The sequence below is a fragment of the Netta rufina genome, assembly GCF_964035555.1.
Source record: "Netta rufina genome assembly, chromosome: 3".
Classification (NCBI taxonomy): Eukaryota; Metazoa; Chordata; class Aves; order Anseriformes; family Anatidae; genus Netta; species Netta rufina.
In genome coordinates, this window is record NC_140125.1 from 118,542,060 (window position 1) to 118,555,372 (window position 13,313).

General features: G+C 46.6%; 1 protein-coding gene across 2 annotated transcripts in view; it reads right to left on the reverse strand.

Moving 5' to 3' along the window:
- Nucleotides 1-8,610, reverse strand: part of MTMR9 (myotubularin related protein 9) — a 29,134-nt gene extending 20,524 nt beyond the window's left edge. For both annotated transcript variants that reach the window (XM_084284973.1, XM_084284972.1), the window contains exons 1-3: nt 8,313-8,610; nt 5,613-5,721; nt 4,820-4,945 (exon numbers count right to left, since the gene is read on the reverse strand). In XM_084284973.1, the coding sequence (XP_084141099.1) occupies nt 4,820-4,945; nt 5,613-5,721; nt 8,313-8,497 (420 nt within the window). In that variant the 5' untranslated portion in view covers nt 8,498-8,610. The remainder of the gene's footprint in view (nt 1-4,819; nt 4,946-5,612; nt 5,722-8,312) is intronic.
- Between the last annotated feature and the right edge of the window lie 4,703 nt (nt 8,611-13,313).

The following is a 13,313-nucleotide window of genomic DNA, read 5'->3' on the forward strand; positions in this document are numbered from 1 at the left end:
TCTGCCAGGCAGCTGGCACTGAGCTCAGGCTACAAGGTACGCAGGGTCAGACACAAGCCTAGGCTCCACCTCAGGCAAAACCAAAGGTCAACAAAGTGGTCTCACTGACAAAAAGCCCTCACGGATTTTCCAAGGGACAGATTTTGAGTCAAGGCAGAGCTTTGGTCTCAAATGCAGCTGCACTCAGCAGCAAAGAGGCTGCTCAGCAAGCAGTAGGTCCATCAAGTGGCTGCGAGGCACACATTTTTGCCAGAGGCACGGAAAACACAGCAGAGCAGCGCCTAAAGCTTGGCAGGAACAGAGCTCGGGGCGCCTGGTAGCAGGGCGGTGGCTTTGCTAGGCTGCATGTTCAGTCCTTGGGTTCTTATTCTCTAACTCCTTACAGCCAACCAAAACTGCTGACAGAAACCTAGGTGGAAAAAGTGACCCAGAAGCCTCTAAAGCACGTTTGGAGTGTAACAACAGCATTAACCTCTTAAGAACAGCAGCAGAATGACAGCCGGATTTGCCTGTAGAAAGCTCAAGGCAAAAAAAATTAAAATGAAATCAAGTCTTTTGAGGAGGAACAGGCAGCTGCTATTAAGGTCTTTCTTTTAATATTTAGTTACCAAACAGGACACAAGTGTAAGAAAGCAAATAAGACCCCCAGTAATTCCTCAGATGAGGCATTTTTGGTACGGACCAGTAAAAAGTTGTGCAACTGCACCAGGCAGAAACCTCAAAGATGCTGTAAAAAAATGTGCCCGTTTGTGTACAGAGAAAGCTTCAGCTAGACAAAAAGTTACAGGAATAAAGCAGGTATCAGAGGAAGAGAAAGGCACAACAGTTAAGTTTTCCAGTTACAGAACACAAATTAAAACAAAAATTGATTCAGAAAGGTTGGATTCACATGCACTAACCCCACAACTCTGACCAGAAAGGTCTCTTCTCCTCTTTCCTTTTAAAAAGGCATACTTTCCCTGGCCTTACACCTCTTACTTGTACCTGGTTATACAAAGCGATCTGCTTGCCTTGCTTGTCCAGTGAAAAAATAGCATTGAACTAGAAATGCAACTTGCAATTAAGTATCTCCACCAGACAAACATGGTGATTTGACTCACAACACGATTTCATCATCAACAGATGCAATACAAGAAATGTGGGGCCCAGGATGCAGCAAAATTGTCTCCTTTGGTGGCAGCCTAAGAAAAAGATGCTGGAAAGCACACACGTGGCTGTTATCGTCACCAAGAACAGTGCCCAGCACTGTGTTCAGCAGCCTACCTGAAGACCTGCAGGTCTCGCAGCAGCCCTGTTGTAAGCTTATTTCATTATTCATTAACCTCAAAACAGCTCCTGTGAACAGCTCGGTTTTACAAGGTAAAGGCTCTCCCTTTTTCAGAGTTAAATTGCCTCCGGCAATCATGTCACAGGCAGAGATGAAACAGTGTCTGGATCACAGAAGGGAGGTTGGCTGGTCACAGTTCTTGCTTTTTTGTGCCAACAACCACGTTTTTACAGCTTTTTGGGGTGCCAGTGTCAAATTACAGTAGATTTCATACAATGCTATCCAATTTGTCCACAATTTAAGAAGTATGAGTGATACAGGAAAGAACTGAAACGCCTTACTGTTACATAAAACATAGGGAGGGCAGAATTAAAACCTTGTAGCATGCTTTTTGAAAGTTTGGCCATCAGCAATATCACCAGCACGAGAGGAACAGAAGAATATCGACCTGATTTATCTCCCACTTGGTAACTTAACTCTGCTCACAACCTCCTCTCCTCACCATTTATAACACGACACAGATGACACCGTTGTGTCAGCCAGTTATAATTCAGTGACAGTAAAACCAAACAGTGCAAGCATCTTCGTGGATTTTGCTTGCGATCTCTGCAATTTGGAAAAAATCTGCTATTACTAATGGGCAGAGTGAGGAATTAGCAATTCAGCCACGTGCTGTAGAAGACGCAGAGGCAGGAAGCAGCACAGACGGCAGGGAAAGAAGAGGTTGACCTCATCTTCATGCAGCAGATTATGCTGCATGAAACTCAGAGAAAGTACAAAGTTACCAGTTAGTTCTCCTGGCAAGAAATCCAGAGACCTGAGCTTTAGGGATTCAGGAGAAAAAGACGAATTCCAGTTGAGGTTGAAGTGACAAAGGATCTCAGGGGAGAGGACCCCAAAGGAGGAACAAAAAAGTAGTGAGGAGTGTTTTCCTAAACACAGTGCAGGATTAACTTTCTCTTCTTTCTACTTTGCCTGCCCTGGTACTTGTTCAGAGACAGCAATTTTCAAATGTTACTGTACTGGAAAGCTAAAACTACAGTTATTCTCCCTCCCAAGAGCTTGCAGTTGATAGAAAAGGTAATTTTCAACAAAACTGTGTAAAACAACTCAACAACAAGCCTTAGAAGACAGATCAAGAAGCCTTCACAGACCTAGAAGAATCCTGCAAAGCAGAATCCTGCAAACCCACTACAAGCAGTGACGACAGGTCAGTACCTAGGAACGGACAGAAGGCACCAAGCCCTCTAACAGAGGGTGCAGAGACAAGAAGCAAAACAGACACAGGCAAAGATTGAAGCTTGTCTCACCACCTGTATTTCACTTTTATCTGCTGCACTGCAAGCTGAGACCAAAACCAGAAAATTCAGCTGTTTTTAAGAACTCCAGGACAGAAGATAAACCAGAGGAACTGCCCAGAACCCTTAGCTTTCCTACGCTGACAACAGAATTAAAAATAAATAAAAAAAAAACAGGCAAAGAAACCCAGCTCCGTGGCAATGAAGCATCTTCACATTGATTATCCCGTGACTTTATAAGCTTCCCAGGGCCATTCCCTTACTTTGAAGAGGAAGGTGAGTTTTCAGAGTTACAGCTCACAGTACCCTGCAACTGTAGGAGTTGGCAGAAGGGAAACTTCTCCATCCTGACCTATGAGCTTTTCCTCGACTCCTCAGAAGAAAATGAAATGTTTTCATGGCACATACTCTAATTCCATTCAGCTACTCGCTGGTTATGCAGGAGCACAGTGAGGAATGCGATTTTCTTTAAAAGAAATTTCACCTGATGTACCTGTAGCCAATCCAGGTCTCCTGTAACCAGTGCCTCCAGAAAAAAAAACAACAGCTGGGTAAGCAAACATCATCTGTCATCATTCTTTGGTCCTTGCGTATTTATCCATAGCATCTTTAAAGTCTCATCTCACAGTAATTTGGAAGCACAACGCAGCCAGATGGATGATTTAAAGGAGAGGGAAGTAAGCTTCTGAATTCCACTCATTTGACTTAAGAAAATCGGCCATTTACTTGTTCAGGCCTGTCCCAGAGTAAAGTTTAATCATAGAACAAGAAATATTTGGTCAACAACATTTTCTATCTGTTGTTCAGGGAAAGTAAGTCACTTAACGTGGCTTTTGTGACTGTTTCTTGTAAAATAATAAAAAAAAAAGTTACATCTGAAATTCTAAGTTAAAAGCCCAGAATTAATCAGCAGCTGTTAGATACATATATTTTAAAGGAACGAATCATTAGGTTTTTAATTATAAAGAACAATTCCTGGGAAGGAATATATTCATATTTCTTACCAGGAATCTATGTTCAGAAGACAGACACGAACAGAACCATCTCCTGCAAGCTTCCACTGAGCTTTGAGAGACCTCCTGCTGCTCTCAGTCCTGCTCTTGCAAGATCTCCCTTCTCACCAGAGGGCACACTTCCACTTCTTGCCTTCTGATTCTCCCTGAAATGCCTCTGTGAGCTGGGAAAACATCCGCTGCTTTGCCTCCAAACAGGAGAGCACTCTGATCTTAGGTTTGACTCACCCAACCGAATTAAAACACAAGCTGTGGGGTTAGTTATTAGAAAAGGTCAGGTTTTATTACTTTTGACAGCAGGTGAAGATGGGACGTGTATCTAATTATGGGACAAAAATAGACAGACCCCTAAACTCCTTTAATTTTCTGATTTCATCAGATGGATCTGGCCGAGCTAATCAGATTATTCAGTTATTAGTCATAAACAGGAAGTGACGAATCCTGCAGACAAGCCGGATTGCATATTTAAAAAAAAAAATCAATGTTCTTTGATGCTGTACTAATGGATGTGGTCTCAGGAACATCAGTGATGCAGCAAGCTCGCATATTTAATGTGAAGGACTTGGAACACAGAAATGCAAACCCAAGGCAGTATCAAAACAGGTGGAGTCCTGCAAGGGAGCCAGCTCCTGCTGCACCAAATTCAGCATCGTAAAATGAAGTTTGAGGTACAATACGCAATTCTGTAAGGACAGTTCCTACCCCAGAGGTACCAAAATTGTATCAACGTGTGTTTACAGCACCTGGAAACGCCCTGCTTTGTGAACCCTGCCAGTATTTCCCCTGTGTGAACTAGAGCTACGAGTAGTTTGATTTGGGCGTGCACACTGTCATCTTCCTAGAGAGCTATGAACTCATTCGTCATTTTTAAGTTTTTGTTTGTGTTTCAAGACAGCCTTGTTTCAGTTCAGGGGTTGACAAAGATTCATCCTGCTCCAGGGGAAAACTTGACTCGAACAAACCCAGAGCAAAGGCCCTGTACTCATTCTTACAGCCAGGAAGCCATCCCCAGAGGACAAACATTTCCTGAGTTCTTATTTCCATTTCCACCAGGTCAAAATCTGAGTGCCAAACGGGATTATTTACCATGAGCAGAAATGCCTGACGTTTACAGAGAGCACCAGGAACACCACTCATTTTCCACCCCAGCACTGTCAGCTATTACAACCCACAGAAGATTTCCAGCCCAGGCACTGGGTGAAGCACTTCAGTGTCTGTACAACCCTTTAGGTTCAGCTTACCACCGAATTGAGGAGCTCAAACTCTTGCTCAGGCAGGTAAGAGCGCCAGCCATCTTCAACCACCTCAAACATGGGCCGGTAGAAGAACGGGTACATGAGGGTGATCGAATCCAAGGTGGAAAGCGCCTGTGGGGATGAGAGAAATAAACAGGTGGTTAAAAATCACTCAAACTCCTGTTTCACTCCTAAAACACACAGGAAGCAGTGTTTTCCTCTAATACTGATGATGCAAGCTGAAGTCATCCAAAAGAACTAAACTATTGAATTTGAAGTACTAAGTTTACCTGCAGGGTAGTTTAGAACAGAGTTACACAATAAAAAAAGGAGGTAACAGACAACTTAACCACAACTGGGGATTTGTCTGCACAGTATCACTCGTGCAGGCTGTGCTATTCTACAGTGCAACAAAGGATGAGGACGATGCACCCTGAACAGGTATAATTAATGGGATACCTCCTATATCCTACCACTGAGCTTTTAACTCAAAGAGTCAGTTGTTACTGCTGTTGGAGACACGTGAAAATTTATTCGGTCTGATTTGTTTTCACCTCCTCATGCTCCACCCTAACTCATTTTCCCAAATGCTACTGGGAAATATTTGATTCAGAAGTGTTTTAGTGTTTTTTAAATACCTACAAACAACAAATTTGTTTTAAAAATTGAAAAGAGATATTCCACAATTCTCGTTCACCCTCCACCACAGGGGCGAGCACTTCAATGGCTGAGAAGAGCCAAGGCTGAGGTCTGAAGAAGGTCTGAGAACCCAAGTGTGATTATCATCATGAATTCTTACCTCGATAGAGCTGGCGATGTTCAGACACTCCTCCATGCCAGGGATATCCAGCTGAATGATTCGCAGATCTTTGCATTTTATAACGATGGTACCAAGCGAGCCCACAAACCTGCAGCAAGACAGGAAGAAAGAGCCTCTTAGGAGCAAGATCTTCTAAGGTCTGACGAGGTATTAAGAGCTCTTCCCACAACAAATGCCTGCAAGATAAAATTCCATTAGTAGTAATTCATCTGCAGTACATATGTAGATATATGGGTTTGGGAAAGATGACAACAGAGAAATATTTGGTATTTTTCAAGCTGTGCTCTGCTTTTCTCTTCCACCCTTGTGATGTGGCAGTGAGTGGACATATTACAAGATAGAGTTGGTTTTCACCGCAGCTTTGCTTTAAAATAAGCAAGAGAAAAGGAATGTTGTTGTTGTGTTGTTTTTTTTTCCCCCAGTAAGTCTGGGAACTTCAGCTGGAAATCAACCCAGAAAAACTATGCTACAAAACAAACACAGCACACAGACGCCCTCTCCAGTCCTCCCTGCAGATGTGAAAGAAGGACTACATCTGAGCAGGTAATGAGTGTTTCCCTTACGTTAAGTAGCCAGCAGCACTCACAGAAGCGATGCAGATTGTTGTTTGCAGAGCAGTGAACTAAGGAAAAGCAGCAAAATCTCCTTGCACACCACAGCAGTGCTCATGGCACCCAAAGGTGATGCAAGAAACAGGTACAGGCAAGAAGTGAAGGACCAAGTTTCAGTCCCTTGGGGGACTAAGCAGGGGACAGACCACAGAAAAAAGGGCAGAGCTGCACCAGCTCTAAGAGCAGACCTGTTGCTACACTTGGGGTTGCTTCACCTGAGCTACAAATGTGCCTCTAATTTGTTCTGAAGTTATTACAGGTGATCTTCTGTGCAAGGAAAGATTAAAATCCAGAGCCCATTAGAAGTTTAGTAATGCTGAAGGAAGGAATTGAGGCATTTTGACCAAAAAGCTCTGCATCACCAGCACAGTCTGTGCTCGCTGCAGCACTACTTCACAGATCCCCAAAGTAACAGCCACGGTGTATCCATCACTGGGGCTGCTCCCCTTTTCCCCAATTCTTTCAGTAAAACCTCCACATAACATCACGAGAAATCGTTTCTCTTCTCAACACACCCTACAGCTCATATTTAAGTTATAAAAAAAACTATGAAACACTGAAAACAGCTCAATGAGCACCTGATAACTGGGGAAAACACCACTTTGCACAGAATATACTCACGTCACAGAGCTGGGAGAAGAGACTTGAGGAACCTGATGTAGTACCACAGCTGTTAGGCACTAATACAGTGCCAAACTGGAGCTTTTTACAGTCTTTGTTGGTTTGAAGAGCCTTGTTACTCCATCCTCTTCAGGACCGAGAGAAATACAGTCTCCTTTCCTTTTACATGGAGGACTTTTGTTGCAATTATGCTCACAGAGCTGCTCTCGGGAGGGAGGTGCCCACTCTAGGGACCTTTTAGAAACTGGGGCTGGCAATAAGGGCTGACTGAGGGACGGGCAGGCACAGCTAGCTCTGTTATAAATCATGCACTGAGCTAGCAATGCACCGCTCCCCAGCATCAAAGCTTAAAATACTCCTTTCTCCCTTCATGTTAACTTATATTTTAGGCTAAAAGAAGAAAAAAAAAAATAAAAGAACCTTCTCTATAAGTTTTTTTTTTTTTTTTTAACTATGCCTGGTTTAGTACAAGCAGCACTGAGGACATGGCCAAAGCACCCCGATGACTGAGCAGCAGCAGATGGGAGCAGACCTCCTTAGGTTTTACCCTGCTCCTCTCCACATTCAGGCCACAAAGCAACATTTATCCAACCCTGAAAGAAATCAGAACAAACTTCATCTGTGACCAACACTTTACCCATTCTGAGGAAGCCTGCTATCTCCAACTGCTGCTGCCTGGTCTTTCCTGCCTTGTTGTCAGAGAGGAAATGTATCTTCTGGATTGCTTTGAAAGATGAGAAGAGCAGAGGAAATTGATTTTTTAATTAAAAAATAAATATATATTATGACCAAACTGGAGAAGGGGCTGTGCAGCAGACAACGCAACGACCAGATGAGAGGGGACTGGCAGTTAACGGCTTGATGCAAGCACGGCGGGGCAGCAGAACACATAAAACTGACAAAAACTATGTTAAGATTTGTCTCCGAAGCTCCTGTAACAAGAGAGCACGGGCAAGACTAAAATACTATTGGCGTGCTGTAGCTAAAATCCAGTTTTACCACAGCACTCCAGCAAGGAGCATGATGTGAAGGGCGTTATTGATTTCTATAAGGGGCTGGAGGAGTATGGGGATGACTCTGCCGAGCAGCTGGAGAGTGATGTGGGGCTGAGATAACCCATCACCTAGTCCTGACATCACTTTTGCCTGGCAGATCCCTTTGGTAGGACCTCACCTTCCACCTCTGGTGAGCCATTTTTTAGAATCGCAGAATCATTCAGGTTGGAAAAGCCCTCCAAGATCACCTGGCCCAACCACGTTACCACTAATGTCACCACCAAACCCTGTCCCCAAGCACCACGTCCAACCTCTCCTTGACCACCCCCAGGGACGGTGACTCCACCACCTCCCTGGGCGACCCGTCCCAGTGCCTGACTGCTCTTTCTGAGCAGAAATGTCTCCTCATTTCCCACCTGAACCCCTGTTAACGGCACAAACTCGCCTCTCACCTCTTCTCCACGCAGTCGATGTTGGCGTGCAGCAGCCACAGCTCCTCGCCGCCCTCCTTGCGCCGTGACGAGAAGATGAGGTGGTGCCCGGTGAGGCACAGGGTGCCGCGCACCGCCGGGCACCGGGGGCCGTGCAGCACCGCGTTATCCGCCCGAGGCGTCTTGATCAGCTCCGCGAACTCCATCGCCACCGGGAAAAGGGGGAAAAAAGAAGAAGAAAAAGGGAATCTGAAGGGGGGCTCAGAGGCCACAGCCCCCGAGCCCCGAGCCCGCCGCCATGGCCGGGCCCTGGAGGAGCCGCGGCGGAAGCGTGTGGGGGACGCAAAATGGCGGACGCCGCCCGGGCGGGGAAGGGAAGGGAGGGGAGGGGAGGGTTCGGCGCGCAATGGTGGTTGCTGAGGAAGGTTCCGCGGGTTGACTTGTCCGCCCGGGGTGTGTGTGTGTAAATTGTAGTGGTCCCGGCCCTGTTGTGGGATTTTGGTTCTGTTAAATGCTCACCCGCTGTTCTGTTATCTTCTCTTAGCCTGTGGTAAAAGGCTGCTCCCCCCCCACCCCCGCAAGAAGCGGGGCTCCCGCTTTCCTGGCTCTGCCCCCCTGCACTATAGGGGAAAAGGCAAGAGGGGAAAAAACAATAAGGGAAAAGACAATACTAGAGATGCAAACATGCTTTGTGCAAAGCCCTGACACTGCTCTTCACCTGGGTGAAACCCCACGACAGCCACCACTGCTGCTCCTGGCTTTTTCCTCAGCACCCCTTTGACACCTTCGGGCCGTGCACACTTACTCTTCCAAACCTTAGCCCCAACCTGTGTGGTGATCTGAGGTTTTCTGGTGCCTGTGCCTCTTGTACATCACCCAGTGCTTCATCCCACAACTTTCCTGGTGTCAAAGGAGCCATCCGTGGGCTGTAGGTGCTCCTTCATGCCGTGACGTGTGTCCCATGACATTGCAAACATGCGTGAGCTGGCAGTGAGGATGCAGAGAGGCATTTGTGCACTTTTCCCTGGGTTACTGCTGTGAAATAAATCACAGAATCACAGAATTGTAGGGGTTGGAAGGGACCTCCAGAGACCATCGGGTCCAACCCCCCTGCCAAAGCAGTTCCCTAGATCAGGCTGCCCAGGGAGGCGTCCAGATGGGCCTTGAATATCTCCAGAGAAGGAGACCCCACAACCTCCCTGGGCAGCCTGTCCCAGTGCTCCGTCACCCTCACCATAAAGAAGTTCTTTCACATGTTGGTGCGGAATTTTCTGGGCTCCATTTTGTGGCCATGGCCCCTTGTCCTGTCCCCACAAACACTGAAAAGAGGTTGGCCAAGTCCCTCTATCTCCCACAGTTCAGGTATTTAAAAACATTGATGAAATCCCCTCTCAGTCTTCTCAATGCTGAACAGACCCAGTTCTCTCAGCCTTTCCTCACAGGAGAGATGCTCCAGGCCTCGTATCATCTTTGTGGCCCTCCACTGGACTCTTTCCAGGAGATCCCTGTCTTTTTTTTTGTACCAGGGAGCCCAGAACTGGACACAATATGCCAGGTGAGGCCTGACCAGGGCAGAGTAGAGGGGGAGGATTAACCTCCCTTGACATGCTGACCATGCTTCTTTTAATGCACGCCAGGATCCCACTGGTCTTCTTGGCCACCAGGGCACACTGCTAGCTCGTGGTCAATCTGTCATCCACCAAATCACTGTTAGCAAAGTTCGAGACAGCAAACATAGCCAAAGATTGTCCACACACAGCAGCCAGACTAAACCTGAGGACCAGACAACAGGTCTTGGCATGGGGTTCACTAAGAGTGGGGTTTCACCAAAATGAGGAAACTAGCAAGATTCATAACCTATTTTGAGGTGGATAGCGCTGAAATCCTATATTTACCCTGAGTGCTTGTGAGACTGAGAAAGGTTCCCAAGCAAAGGGCTTGGAGACGTGGGGTCCGGTGCTGGCACAGAACCCTGGGTCTCAGTCACCTCAAGAAACTCAGTCCTCAATCTGCTTCATCTCTGGAAAAGAACAAAGCATGAAAATCATGCCAGACATGTCCAGGGCTCTCTTTGGAGGAGGCAAATAGCCATTCCGTACCATCCTGCTTGTGATTACCTCGGTGATACAAGTTCGAGAGTGTTCAGTCCTTGCACGATGGAAACGGCCTGGAACTATCAGTTCAGATGCAAGCAGGCAGCTTTGGATGACAGCCCGTTCTAGGCAATTGCACAGGAGAAAGATTGTGCGGGTATTTAGGTACAGTGACCTGAAATTTTGTACTCACCTCTGGCGGCGAGTTCACTCTCTGTTTGTCCAGGTTCTTCCTTGCATGTCTTATTAATGCTGGCAGTTTAGGTGATTTCTTTATCTGAGAATGATTTGGAAAGCTGCTTAATGGCATATTCTTTTCATAAACACATTCAAAAAATCATAATAAGGAAGCTAAATGCTCTTTTGGCAGTGCTGGAAGTGACCCGCATCAGCAGCAGCTCCAAAAAAGAAGAGGGGGCTCTACTAGCTCTGGAGCTCCCAGGGTACAGGAGTCCCGTGTGTAACTTAAAAATGTATTTGCACTGCTTTTGGTCTGGGTCTGGGATGGCCTGCAAGCAGTACTGCCCTAATTCTCTCTGGATTTTACCGGACGGACTGGGAAGTCTTGTACAAGCCTACAGTTGTATAAGAAATCCCTACCTTAACTAGACTAAAGAAACCGGGAAAAGAGACCAGAGGGCATCGGCTCAGAGCAATCAGCACACATTTTACCTCCTCTCATTTCCAGTTCCACCTGCCATCGCTTCTGATACCAGACCACAGGGAATGGTGAGGGTGATAGCCCTGGACATTTGCTCTGCTGCTCCCTTCCCATCCAGCCTCCAACCATCCTGTAGGGCTTGAGCCTCCAAGGCAAAAAAACTCAGTTTGGTGTTTTTGGATGGCTGGTGCTTTGGTGATGCCTTCAGCTCCAGAAGGAGCTCCGCACAGCTCCTTCTGCCTTGTGGCCAGCTGATGGGTATGAGCATGTGGCTGATGAAGCCCTGTGGTCCCCAGAAAAATCTTGGGGTTTATTATTATTTTTTTTAATTGGTTGGAAACAGCAGTGCTGAGATACTAACAGGCCAATGCCTGTTCTTAACCCTGCCATCAGAATGATTCCAAAGAGTGTTTATAAGTATGGTGATAGGCACTTTATAAATAGAAATAAAAATATGAATAGGAATACAAATACAAATAAAAATATGAATAGAAATACAAATACAAATATGAAACAGAAATACAAATACAAATACAAATGCAAATACAAATACAAATATGAAATAGAAATACATATATATATATCCCTGTGGTCCTCAGTAGAGGCATGGCAGTAGCAGGACTAAACTCTTGGATCACCTCTCTCCCAGCTTGGAGAAAAAAAAAAAAAAAAGAGAGAGAGAAAAAGAAAAAAGCATTAAGTACAGTCCTCAAACTGGGGGCATGTTATGTGAACAAAAATGAGTGAGAGGTGCTTTCGAAATGTGTCTAATAAGAGGAGTGGCACTCACATGCCTCTTTCTTTTTACCTTTAGGGAAAATGAGATGCTAGGTGGCAAAGCTGAAAGGCTTTGTAGTCAAAAAGCTTGGGCTTAAATCTATTTTCCTCCACAGAAAGCTCTGAGCCCCCCTGTTCCCTGAGGCTCCTTGTCCCTCCTGTGGAGCAAGGCCAGGAACGTTTGGGGCAGGCTCCTTCTCCTCCAGGATTTCAACACCTCCTGGCACAGCGCAGCCCCAGCGTCACGGTCATTAGGTGTCACTACCATCTCCTAAGAAATGGAGGATGTACAGAATGCGAGGAGGAGTACAAGGCGTCTCTTGTGCAATTTCTGGACCTGCACACTGCACGAATGATGCTGGGCTCCGTTCCCAAACCCACAGCTCTGTTCAGGGCAAGGAGAAACAACGGGCTGGGCTGCGCACACTGCCAACAAAACCACTTCTATGGTGAGGGGTAGAGGCTTCTCTGCACGAGAGGGAGCAGATGTACAGGTATTTGTGAGGCTGTGCTTGCTTCGTAATAGTACACATGGGTTAATCGGGGTTTTCCAGCTTCTGGAGGCTGGTAGCTAAAGGCCTCCTGAGAAACAGCATCCCCACCACGCAGGAGTAGCCTGCACATCCAGAAGGTGTCCAGGCAGGAGGAGATGCAGCTGAAGCAGTGCCAAATGCCCAACAATCCTCCTGCCAGGTCCCTAACGCCTGGCCATCTGCTCCGTGTCCGTCCCTTGCCATGCCAAGAGTTTATCTGGCCTCGGCAGGAGAAGGGCTCTTCCCACGTCCTCCTTTCTGGCTGGGGAGCACCATCAGGAGCTGTCGGGTCTCTGGCCACTCTTCCTGGGTGGAAAGTGGTTCCTGGATGGAGGTTGCCCACCCCAGGAGGTGCCACGTCTCCCAAATGGCAGGCAGTTTGCCTGATGTTGGGCACGTCAGCGAGCGAGGTTTTCTCCCCTACATGTGCTCCTATCAGCAGGGTTACGCCAGCGAAATCCAAAACATAATTGGCTGCAGAATGCCAGAGGATCCCCCTCCATCTGCTGCAGTCCCGTGCCCATTTGCCCCTTGGAGAAGCACGAGTAATCTTTTAGGGCTGTGCAGCTTGCTTGTTTTCATTCCTGAAATAGGTTGGGATTTTATTATCCCGATACCCTCTGATGTTCAACCTCTGATGTTTTCCTAGGATGTTTGTGGCTGAAAACCACCTGAGACTGCAGTGCCCACATCTGTGGTGGGAAATTCATAGTGCCAGGGCAGCCGTGAGGCCAGCTGGCATGGCCATGTAGAGGATATTAAGGTCTCCTGGCTTCCCCAAAAGGGGTCAGTTTGATGGGTGTCAGTCCCTCTGCTAACTCTTGAGGTCTGCCCGGGAGAGTTTGGGCAATGCTTAGTTTAGTTTTTATTTGGTGGTGATAGTATGTTGTTCTTCAGTTCTTTTGCAGGGATTTCCAGTGAAGCTTTCCCATTTTGTCATAAGGAAAGGGGGATCAGA